Consider the following 11,367-nt stretch of genomic DNA (forward strand, 5'->3'; position numbering starts at 1 on the left):
GGCTTCAGGAGGAAGGCAAGGCCTCAGGGCTCCGACACCGGGGCAAGGAGGTGTCTGGACTCGCCACCATCAAGGGAGAGAGAGCTACGCAGCAAACTTTTCTAATTCATGTTGAATGTGACGTTCATGGTATGAAATAATCCTGTTGGCCAGCCTGGGTCAAATGCCCAGGCCTTGCTCCTCCTTGTCCCTGCACCTGGCAAGGCTCAAAAACACTAAGACCTTGAATCCCACAGAGCCTGGCTGGCTATAAAGTAAATATTTTCACATATTCAGGCACTAGAGTCTTCTAAAAGTGCAATTTTCACCGGCATTAGAAGAAAAGTTAGTCCTGTGTCTCTCAACCCAGGACACCTCTCTATGCAGGCATGGGGGGTGTCTGTTCCTTCTTTGAACAAGCTAAAATCGTAGCATGAACAAACTCAGTAAATATTAATATGAAAGCCCACAGGAAAACTTCTCTCCGATTTAGGCTTCCACATGGTCTGAGATAGTGTGGCTGTAGCAGGCCTGCCATCTATCCAAACTGTCTGTATAATGTGTATGTCTTAACTGTCAGTATCAAATGAAAACCTAAGTCACTCATTTAGAAAACTGGAAACAGATCCAGTGCCTGGGCAAAGAGCAGGCTGATGTAGAAATGATGAAGGCATCCAAGTAGGCACACTCAGAGTGATTCCGCATCTGGAACCTAAAAAAAAACGTAAGAAAACAGTGATTACTAAATAATTTCTACTACTGAGCTACATATTTTGCCTGCTGTAAAACTAAACCTCTGCTGAAGTAGTTTCAAGTTGACTTTGGTCCCTTCTCATGCAGTAGTTTCAACTATTTTAGCCTGCTGTAAAACTAAATGTCTCCTGAAGTAGTTTCAAGTTTACTTTGGTCCCTTCTCATGCAGTAGTTTCAACTGCTGAAAGCAAGGTCAGTGATAAATCACATTAGAAAAGCCTGTTAGCAACATTGCACAGCTCGTGTCAGAAAAAGTGAGGCCAGCAGGACTAGGGAAGTGACCATCCCCCGCTGAAAGCAAGATCAGTGATAAATCACACTAGAAAAGCCTGTTAGCAACGTTGCACAGCTTGTGTCAGAAAAAGTGTGGCCAGCAGGACTAGGGAAGTGACCATCCCCCTCTGCTCAGCACTGGGGAGCCCCACCTCGAATATTCTGTTCAGTTTTGGGCCCCTTGCTACAAGAAAGACATTGAGGTGCTGGAGACAGTCCAGAGAAGGGCAATGGGGCTGGTGAGGAGTCTAGAGCGGCTGAAGAAACCCTAATCCTAACAAATCCTAACCCTAAGAGCGGCTGAGGAAACCCTAATCCTAACAAATCCTAACCCTAATTGCCCTAAACCTAATGACCCTATCCCTTACCTTAACCCTAACCCACACCCTAACCCTAAGTGGATGTTTAGCCTGGAGAACAGGGGGCTGAAGGGAGACCTTATCTCTCTCCACAACTACCTGGAAGGAGGTTGTAGCGAGGCAAGGGTTGGTTTCCCAAATAATAGGACAAGAGGAAAAAGTCTCAAGTTGCACCAGGGGAGGTTTACATTGGACATTAGGAAAAAATTCTCCACATGAAAGGTTATCAAGCATTGGAACAGGCTGCCCAGGGAAGTGGCTGAGTCACCATGCCTGGAGGTATTTAAAGGATGTGTAGATAGAGTGCTGAGGGATGTGGTAACTTGGCTAGGTTAACAGTATTTGACCATCTTAAAGCTCTCTTCCAACCAAAACAATTCTATGATTCTATGACTATCTGTTTCTATGAAGGGTCCATACCAAGTATCATACAATAACAGAAGTAGAGAAAAGAAACTGCTTATGATATATCCTGCCTAGAATTACTGAGGCCATAAATGCTCTGGAGAGTAAGACAAAGGGAATATGATATATCCTAGAATTACTGAGGTTATAAATGCTCTGGAGAGTAAGACAAAGGGAACTGCTGTTTGATGGGCCTGATGCAGAACTGCTGTAGCCCACACATAAATAGGGGGAAAATCTGGGTTGTCTGCAGGTTGTGACAAACTCCCTGAAGCAGATATGATTTTTCTTATGAAGCTCCTTAATCCATCTCAAGATGATTATTCCCTCATACCTGTCACTTCATTATCTTTCATTCCTAAAAAACGTATGACTATCTGCCAGATATTGGGTATTTCAGGAATATGAGCACATAGGATCACAATGGAAATTAATATGAAAAGAGACTGAATTGTCTATACTATGTAGTATATATGTCTATACTATGTATAAATTAAGGTAAATGTATGACTATCTGCCAGATTCATTCAGGAAAATGAGCACATAGGATCACAATGGAAATTAATATGAAAAGAGACTGAATTGTCTATACTATGTAGTATATATGTCTATACTATGTATAAATTAAGGTAAATAGGGATGACCAATAACATTGAGAGCAGCCTCAAGGAGAAGGGCTTGGGGGTGTTGGTGGATAAGAAGGTTGATGTGAGCAGGCAACGTACACTGGCAGCCCAGAAGGTCAACCCCATCCTGGGCTGCATCAAGAGAAGTGTGGCCAGCAGGTCCAAGGAGGTGATTCTGCCCCTCTACTCTGTGCTGGTGAGACCCCACCTGGAACACTGTGTCCAGCTCTGGAGTCCTCAACACAGACAGGACATGCAGGGAGTCCAGAGGAGGGCCACAAAGACGATCCCTATTGCGGGGAGTCCAGAGGAGGGCCACAAAGACGATCAGAGGGGTAGAGCACCATTCCTATGAGGACAGATCAAGAGTTGGGGTTGTTTAGCCTGGAGAAAAGAAGGCTCCAAGGAGACTTTTTTTTCAGCCTTCCCATGTCTGAAGGGAGTCTCCAGGAGAGATGGGGAGGTAGTCTTTATCAGGGAATGGGGTGATAAGATGACGGATAATGTTTTTAAACTGAAGGAGGGGAGATTTAGATGAGATATTAGGAAGAAAGTCTTTCCTGTGAGGGTGGTGAGGCACTGGAACAGGTTGCCTAGGGGAGCTGTTGATGCCCCATCCCTGGAGGGGTTCAAGGCCAGGCTGGATGGGGTTTTGAGCAACCTGGTCTCATGGGAGGTGTCCCTTGGTTCGACTTGGATGATCTTTACGATCCCTTCCAACCTGAACCACTCTATGATTCCATGATTCTACGATTTTATGATTATCTTCATGTGTTGAGGTAGCAAAAAAGCCCTTCTTGAACCAGGGACTTCTCTACCTAGATGCTATTGGAATTAGATCAGTTATAACTGCAAAGAGTTCATTTTCAAAGTCATAATTATAACTCACAGAAAAAAAAAAAGAATCCTGATATCAATAACATTGTGCTGTAAACCCTAATTGTACATTTCTTTAAGTACACGTTCGGCAATCACAAGGCACTTACGAGTCCACCTTGAAGGCAACACCATTCTCCCAGAAGAAGCTTTCACCTTTCTTGCGCAATCCAATCCAGAAGTCATCTATTTTCAAATGCTTAGCTAAAGAATGCTAAAAAAAAAAAGGCATTTTTTTTAACATGAGCTCTCAAAATGATAAGCAAATTCCTCCTGTGAATTTGGAGGAGTACTAGCTCATCATTCTGTCATCTAGAACACTTTCATAAACATTTCATTGGCAGATGAAGAGCCTAATTCTGTCTTTGAATTGTCTCTTACAGTATCATAAATTTCAGTTAAATTTTTCAATTCACTTGAAAATTATTACTGTTCCCTACACACAAAAATACCAAAACACCATGTATTGGTTGTGTCTGTCTATATATGTTTATCACTCCCTACATATGCAGCTTGGTCTAACTAGGCTGGTACATACAGGTGTTTCCTGCATTTCAGATTGGCATATGGGAACTCCTCCCCTTCCCAATGATTATTTAAGTAATTTAAAGTTTTTTATCTGTGGATGTACAGATAAAAATTTGAGTATAAGACAGTTCACTGCTCCAGAAGTTTGCAACAGCCTGTATCAACCACAGCAAAGAATGATGGAAGGTAACAGAAGGGGCATTTGCAATGGGTTAATATTACAGAACTCCCTGCAACAAGCTATCATTAACACTCAGTGAACTTAAAACGGATATATTAGCTTTCAGCAAGGACTCCAATGGACACAGAAAGAGTGAACCTTTACCTTCCTCCATCCTCCCTGCGCAACTTCAATTCAATACAGTTCAGAAGAAACTGTCTCCGTACGGTCTCAGTGCCATTTCTGCAGTTTTTGGTGTACCTTCTGGTGTGTATCCAGTGCTGGAGCACAGCACAGAGCACTAATCTGTCCCTGTAGGGCAATGTCAATGTTTCTGTGCTTTTCTTTCCTAAGTTGTATTTACAGTTTGGAAGTATAGTTTTTAAGCACCAGTTGACATAACAGCAATTTCTGCCCAGCCAATTATCAGTTGAGTATCACAGGCACCAAAATGGAAGCGAAGCTTTTAGGCAAGTAAAGGAAAGAGGCATCTACAAATTTGCTACGAGTTGATCACTCACAGGGCTGTGATGCTGAAGGGGCTTGTGGAGAGGGGGCAAACTCGTAAACATGGTTGGCATTATTGGCAAAGAAAGGGGTCTGATGATGGGATAAAATGAGAGGCCACATTCAGTAAGGGACTCATACCGGAGGAACTAGGCCCTGAATCTTTCTCATTGCTGAAATTCTTGTCATTGTAAAAATATCTATTAGCTCAAGTCAAATTCACATGTCACTTAATCTGTGTAATTTCACTGAAGTCTCCTCCATTTCAAAATCTGCTACACCACTAATATGTACCAGCCAGCCAGAAAAGCAGCCTTTTGACCTCTCTTCAACAGTCACAGGAACAAGAAAACGCAAATGTTAATCTATCTGAAAGCTAACTTTTTGATGAAACTAGTTTCTCATTGACAATACTCAAAAGACAGCAAATCTGTAAAAGCCTATTACAGTTTTAGTGGCATGCAGCAGTAAGATGTCACTAGCATTCACCAACTCTAGGCAACTGGACCACAACACAGACAAATCAAAGTATTTTAACAAACTTCTTAGCATGAAAACATGTCCCAACCAGCTTCAGCGGGGGCATATTGCCACCACTGGTATAAGCATGCATCTCTAAGAGGCATTAAGCTGTACCTAAAAACAGAGGCAAGCAGATAAAGATGGATAATTTCCCACTGTGCTGAGAAATGGTTTTAAATGTTTGGTTTCTTACAGCAACCAAAGTATCCATTTATTTGCCTGTATTGAAACTTGAGCCAGATTATGCCTGCTTTGAAGATGAAGGTCCATAGGACAGAAAAGTGAAACTAGGCAAAATGATTCACAACAAAGAGCTTTTTCATGGCCACTCAAGTCAAATCCAGGCACCAAAGCAGCATGGGGCAGCTGGTGCTGCTGGTGCAGCTGCTGCAGGCACCCAGCTACTTACAGTAGCAAAGCAGGTATTCCCATGACCTGAATTCACACAACTTACTTATTTTACAAAGTTTTAAGGTATAAATATTGCACACAAAAAAAAAGAAATAAAAAAATTAAAGCTTTGTCAAGGAAAGAGAGAGATAGAGAAACTGTATTCTATTTTGTTGTTGTTATTTTTTTTTCCCCATTACCATTTCTTCCTGGTTTTCAAAAACAGCTAGCAAGGATTCATTCCTAGCACAGAAGGTCTGACTCGATGTCCAGTTTTCTTCCTTCTCTGAGATGAAATAGCATTTCCTTTTGTAACCTATCCACTCACTGGGGCACTGTTCACAAGGAGATTTTCTGTAATAAGGTATAAAGCTTACAGCTACAAAAGAAAAGAGAGGACAAAATTTTTACACAATTCTTAGCAGTCATCAGCATAAATCAACCTAAAATGTAGATTTTTTGAAAGCCAATATGACACCAGATTCTAGAAGAGAAGCCAAAGGTAAGGCGAGGGTCCTGACCTCTGCCTTTCAAGGACTGTCTTCAGCTGAGGAATGTGAGAGTTGGAGGATGAAACCCAATTATTACAACCAGTAGGAAGTTAGTAGGGCTTGGAAAAAAAACTCCCAAATATTAGAGAATTAGAGGCATTGACAATTGACAATTTACACTCAGCACATTTCAAATCCAGTAATAGGGTAATAAAACTCATACTGTTAATTTATTGATCAAATTCATTTTAAGTAATGAAGTTGACTGAATACCTACAACTGGCGAGGTAATTCATGAAGACAAGTTGCTTTGATTTTGCATCAGACCTTTAAGTGTTTGATAAATCTGTCTGAAGGCAAGTAAATTAGGTGTTGAGGTGTTCATAGGACGCTAATGAAATTTGTCTGTTAATGAAAAAATGAAAATTATTATTATTTGGACATAATAGTTTGGAGAACGGTTCATTGGAGTTGTTCCCCAGCACGTTTTGATGCCCTCTCTTCATCTTCTTTTCCGTCACAGTAGTTCTGTGAGGGTGATAGGACTCACTGGCATGTTTCATTTCAGTGCTGAGTTTAAGTTCATCCAATGAAGATAATTAACTTGCATTTACTTTTGTTTCTGTTTTCTCAACAAAATTAACCTGCCCTGATTGTTAGTGAATGGTTACTGTGACCTTTTCTGTGCAGCATGGTGTCTTCTGTAACACACCTAGAGGCTCACCCAGTGTATAAGGTGTATTTCCTGGGTCATCCTGCTGGGACCAAATCCAGACCTTCTGCACCCAAGTGCGTTTTTCCACTGCTTAAGATTGGAGATGGCTAATAATTGAAATTAAAGTATCTGGCCATTATGCAAGTAGAGGGGCTTGCAGGGAGATAATTGACCTCCCAGACCCTGCAGCCTGCTGTTGTCACGCTTGCTCTCTTTCCCTTTCCAATCAGCTACTCTCTTTGCTATATATAATTGGAGACCCCTTAGCAAGTCACCTGTGAGCGCTGCCCTTACCCCCTCGCAATAAAATGTGACTGATGCCATGGAAAGAAAAGTCTAACAAAGCAAAGGAAAATAAACAGGGACAGATGTCACTGTTGTTCTCCACTTGTTTCCACATAACGCGCAGAGGACCTCACTACTACGCCTCATGCTGTTGCATGGGACAGACCAAAGACATATTTAATGCAGAGATTCAAGAGCTCCCTGTGCAGACGGGGCCGTGGAGGCTCCATTGAGATACACAGGCAACCAGTGACTTGGATACCTGAGGTAATCACAGGATCTTCATGGTTGGAAGGGACCTCTGAGATCATTGAGTCCAGCCACACACACAAAAAAAATCCAAAAACAAAAACAAAACAAACAAAAAACCCAAACAAACAAACAACAACCCACACCACACCCAGCCACAGACAAAACCCAACAATCTCAGGCACTAGAGCATGCCCTGAAGTGCCATGTCTACAGGTTTCTTAAATACCTCCAGGGATGGTGACTCCACCACCTCCCTGGGCAGGCTGTTCCAGTGCCTGACCACCCTCTCAGGAAAGTCATTCTTCCTGACACCTAATCTAAACCTCCCCTGCCCCAACTTCAGACCATTTCCTCTGCTCCTGTCATTATTCCCTTGGGAGAAAAGGCCAACACCCACCTCTCTACAACCTTCTTTCAGGTAGTTGTAGAGGGCAATGAGGTCTCCCCTCCGCCTCCTCTTCTCCAAACTAAACGTGCCCAGTTCCCTCAGTCTCTCCTCTTATGACTTGTTCTCCAGACCCCTCACCAGCTTGGTGGCTCTCCTCTGGACACGCTCCAGCACCTCAATGTTCTTCTTGTAGTGGGGGGGCCCAGAACTGAACCCAGCACTCGAGGTGAGGCCTCACCAGTGCCCAGTACAGAGGCACCATCACTGCCCTACTCCTGCTGGCCACGCTGGTCCTGACACAGGCCAGGATGCCGTTGGCCTTCTTGGCCACCTGGGCACACTGCTGGCTCATGTTCAGCCGGCTGTCCACCAACACCCCCAGGTCCTTTTCTGCTGGGCAGCTTTCCAGCCACTCTTCCCTGAGACTGTAGCGTTACCTGTGGTTGTTGTGACCAAAATGCAGGACCCGGCACTAGGCCTTATTGAACCTCATCCCATTGGCCTTGGCCCATCAATCCAACCTGTTTTGGTCCCTCTGTAATACTGCAGGCAGCACAGGCTTTGCTCCTACACAAATGAATTTTTAAAAACAAAAAGGCAGAATGACCCCCAAATTTGTGAAAAGATACGCTAGCTGCATTACCTAGTTGCCTTCCAACCTGTGACAATTAAAGGAGGCCTCCAGATCAGATATACGAGCAGCCCACACAATAAGTGTATGGAGTATATGCCTGGACATGCAATCCTCACTGAGTGCTCTAGCTGGTGTACTCTGGTAAGCTACAGGTGATAAGCACAGACAAGACATGCACACAGCACATGTAGGGCCAGGCAAGAAACTACACTCCTAAGAGTAATAAGGATGCAGCCAAAAGGAAAAAAAAAAGTACACAGCTGAATCATCTTTTAAATTCTGCCTGGAGGTTATTCAACCTTAAATTGACATCAAAACAACTGAAATAATGACCCAGGTTTTGTGACTCTGCAGTACTCATGTGGGTGCGCTTGACCGCTGTGACCCTGGAGCCCGGGAGTCAGAGGAAACATCTCTCAAGCGGAAAACATTCCAAAATCTTACCTATGACAAGCAGCACCAGAAATACACCCAAAAAAAGTAGGCACCAACAACAGCCTGTGAAAAAGAAGATCATAAATAGTTTTGTAAATATGAGCACTTAGGTTGAGACTATATTTCAGTATTAAGTGAGACAGCAGCATTTAGTTTCATTTAAGCTCCAAGGATGTATATATAAAGCACTACTGAAGTCTAACAGGGTACCTTGAATTGACATTTATATATCTGGACAGTTCAATAAAATGGCCAACTACCACCGAACTGGCTTTTTTTTTTTTCTTTGATCTGTACACACTCTAAAGCTTTCCACAGATGTGCACGCCCCTGTATAGCAAGGACCCAGTCCCAAGTTTATCATCTCCTCTATGTCCTGTAGACCTCCTAGCAATAACCTCTGGAGGCTGAGAACTCGCAGGCCACCACTGACTCCAAGTAAGCTACATCCATGTTTGGAAAACAGGAGAATGCTCTCACACAATCCAAAAATTAAAGGCTGAGGTTCAGAGTATGCCTGCAGTCTTGAATCAAATGTGTTTTCTCTGTGTCCCAAGCCCTCCTTCACACACCCGTTTCAATGCAGATGTGCAAGCACATCTGTTGCAAAGGCATACGATATTTTCTCTAATGAAGTTTGGCTTCACTTTCTACATCTTATCCATGAGTATTTCGTACAGGTAAACTACCACATGGAAAAATGCCTACCTTCTCACAAAAGGATCAAGCATAAACAGTTCACACTTGGTTCAAGCATAACAGTGAGCTTCATTTTTATGACTACAGCTTTGCCCAGAAGTGAACTCCCAGCTTTTGTCTTGTGCAAGCCAGGGGACCTGGAACTACATTTGGAGCTTGACTTTAGCTTCCTGCAGGAAGCTGTCTTGCCTAACACTAAAGAAAAAAGTCTTACATTTGATGGCAAGGTTTCCTGGAGGGGCTTGTATCATCTGGGCAGTCTCAGCCTGTTCATCCTCCTGTCCAGCTTCAGAATTCATCTACAGCTGGGAAACAAAGAAAGAAGTTATGCTTAATCATAGAATGGTTTGGGTTGGAAGGGACCTTAAAGATCATCAAGTTCCAACCCCCCTGCCCTGGGCAGGGACACCTCCCACCAGACCAGGTTGCTCAAAGCCCCATCCAGCCTGGCCTTGAACCCCTCCAGGGATGGGGCAGCCACAGCTTCTCTGGGCAACATGTTCCAGTGTCTCACCACCCTCACAGCAAAGAATTTCGTTCTGGTATCTGATCTAAATCTCCCCTCCTCCCATTTAAAACCATTACCCCTTGTCCTGTCACTACATGCCCTTGTAAAAGGTCCCTCTCCAGCTTTCTTATAGGCTCCCTTCAGATATTGGGAGGCCACTCTAAGGTCTCCCCGGAGCCTTCTCTTCTCCAGGCTGAACAACCCCAGCTCTCTCAGCCTGTCCTCACAGCAGAGGTGCTCCAGCCCTCTGATCATCTTCGTGGCCCTCCGCTGGACCCGTTCCAACAGGTCCATGTCCTTCTTATGTTGGGGGGCCCCGGAGCTGGACACAGTGCTCCAGGTGGGATCTCACCACAGCGGTGCAGAGGGGCAGAATCCCCTCCCTGGCCCTGCCGCCCAACGCTTCTCTTGACGCAATCCAAGGTGGAGCTGCCTTTCTAAGCTGCCAGCACCTCCATCTTCCTCCTCTTCATCCCCACCTTCCTTGGGCTGGGGCTTTGGCGACCGGGGGTGTCCCCGGCCTCAGCCATGCCAGGAGCGGCACCCTGCCTCCTCCCGGTGGGGCGGGCGGGGGGTCTCCGGCTGCCGGTCGCCGCCGTGCCTACCTGCGGGGAAACGGAGCCCCTCGCCGCCCGAACCGTCCCGTCCCGTCCCGTCCCCGGTGCAGAGGGGCAGAATCCCCTCCCTGGCCCTGCCGCCCAACGCTTCTCTTGACGCAATCCAAGGTGGAGCTGCCTTTCTAAGCTGCCAGCACCTCCATCTTCCTCCTCTTCATCCCCACCTTCCTTGGGCTGGGGCTTTGGCGACCGGGGGTGTCCCCGGCCTCAGCCATGCCAGGAGCGGCACCCTGCCTCCTCCCGGTGGGGCGGGCGGGGGGTCTCCGGCTGCCGGTCGCCGCCGTGCCTACCTGCGGGGAAACGGAGCCCCTCGCCGCCCGAACCGTCCCGTCCCGTCCCGTCCCGTCCCGTCCGCCCTAAACCGGCGGCCTCCGCCACGCCTCCCCGCTTGGCCTTTCCCTACTCCGCTCCCTACCGGCTCCGACGGGCGCTGCCCGGCCCCCCACACCCGCGGCCCTTACCGCCGTGGGGCCGCGTCACGGAGGGTTGAAACGGAAAGGCACAAGGGGGCGGCTTCCGCCCCACGGCGGCGATGGAGGACTCCGGCGGCGGCCAGGTCTACTCCCCGCTCTGGCGCCGGGACATGCTGCGGCGGCTGCGACGGCTCCGGCGACGGATCTCCACCGACCCGCTGCTGGCCCCGCTGCCCCCCCAGGGCCTTCCGGCCCAAGGGAGGGCCGGCGACGGAGCAAAGGCCTGGAGCGCGGCCGGGTGAGACGGGAGAGACCGCACGGGAGGGCACGGGACGGGACAGGAGCTGCGGCGAGGCCCCGGCCGGTGCCCGAGAGGAGAGGGGTTGGGATGGGGTGGGCCCAGGACCGTCCCTCCCCGTCCTGCGCTGAGGGGGGGAGCTGCGTCCTGCGGGGATTTCTGGGGGATTCGGCAATTCGATACCTCTGAAAATCCGCTCGAGTTTTAGAAATACTGAAGCTCGGCGGTACCCAGCCCTTTCAGGGGTAGTTGCA

The 11,367-nt window shown here is 46.7% G+C and overlaps 1 protein-coding gene across 5 annotated transcripts; it reads right to left on the minus strand.

The window, feature by feature from the left end:
• Positions 1–228: 228 nt before the first annotated feature.
• Positions 229–11,002, minus strand: LOC106886895 (C-type lectin domain family 2 member L-like). Of its 5 annotated transcripts, none has more exons than XM_014940168.1 (6): positions 10,864–11,002; positions 9,492–9,582; positions 8,588–8,641; positions 5,579–5,757; positions 3,382–3,485; positions 229–691 (listed from the first exon to the last, which is right to left on the minus strand). In XM_014940168.1, the coding sequence occupies exons 2-6, from the start codon at positions 9,574–9,576 to the stop codon at positions 583–585; spliced, it is 531 nt and encodes a 176-aa protein (XP_014795654.1). In that variant the 5' UTR covers positions 9,577–9,582; positions 10,864–11,002; the 3' UTR covers positions 229–582. The 5 variants fall into 5 exon arrangements, with proteins under 5 accessions (XP_014795654.1, XP_014795657.1, XP_014795656.1 ...); XM_014940171.1 differs by having other exon boundaries at positions 10,818–10,942; XM_014940170.1 differs by lacking the exon at positions 10,864–11,002 and adding an exon at positions 10,693–10,794.
• Between the last annotated feature and the right edge of the window lie 365 nt (positions 11,003–11,367).

The sequence above is a fragment of the Calidris pugnax genome, unplaced genomic scaffold, assembly GCF_001431845.1.
Source record: "Calidris pugnax isolate Ruff unplaced genomic scaffold, ASM143184v1 scaffold36, whole genome shotgun sequence".
NCBI lineage: Eukaryota > Metazoa > Chordata > Aves > Charadriiformes > Scolopacidae > Calidris > Calidris pugnax.

What these genes read in the sequence shown, in the direction of transcription:
- LOC106886895 (XM_014940168.1), bottom strand. Translation starts at nt 9,576, where the DNA reads ATGAATTCTGAAGCTGGACAGGAGGATGAACAGGCTGAGACTGCCCAG. An exon ending in TCTGGTGCTGCTTGTCATAG is followed by an intron (nt 5,758 to 8,587) that starts GTAAGATTTTGG and finishes TTTCTTTTGTAG; the next exon opens with CTGTAAGCTTTATACCTTAT. An exon ending in TTGAAAACCAGGAAGAAATG is followed by an intron (nt 3,486 to 5,578) that starts GTAATGGGGAAA and finishes TTTTTTTTTTAG; the next exon opens with CATTCTTTAGCTAAGCATTT.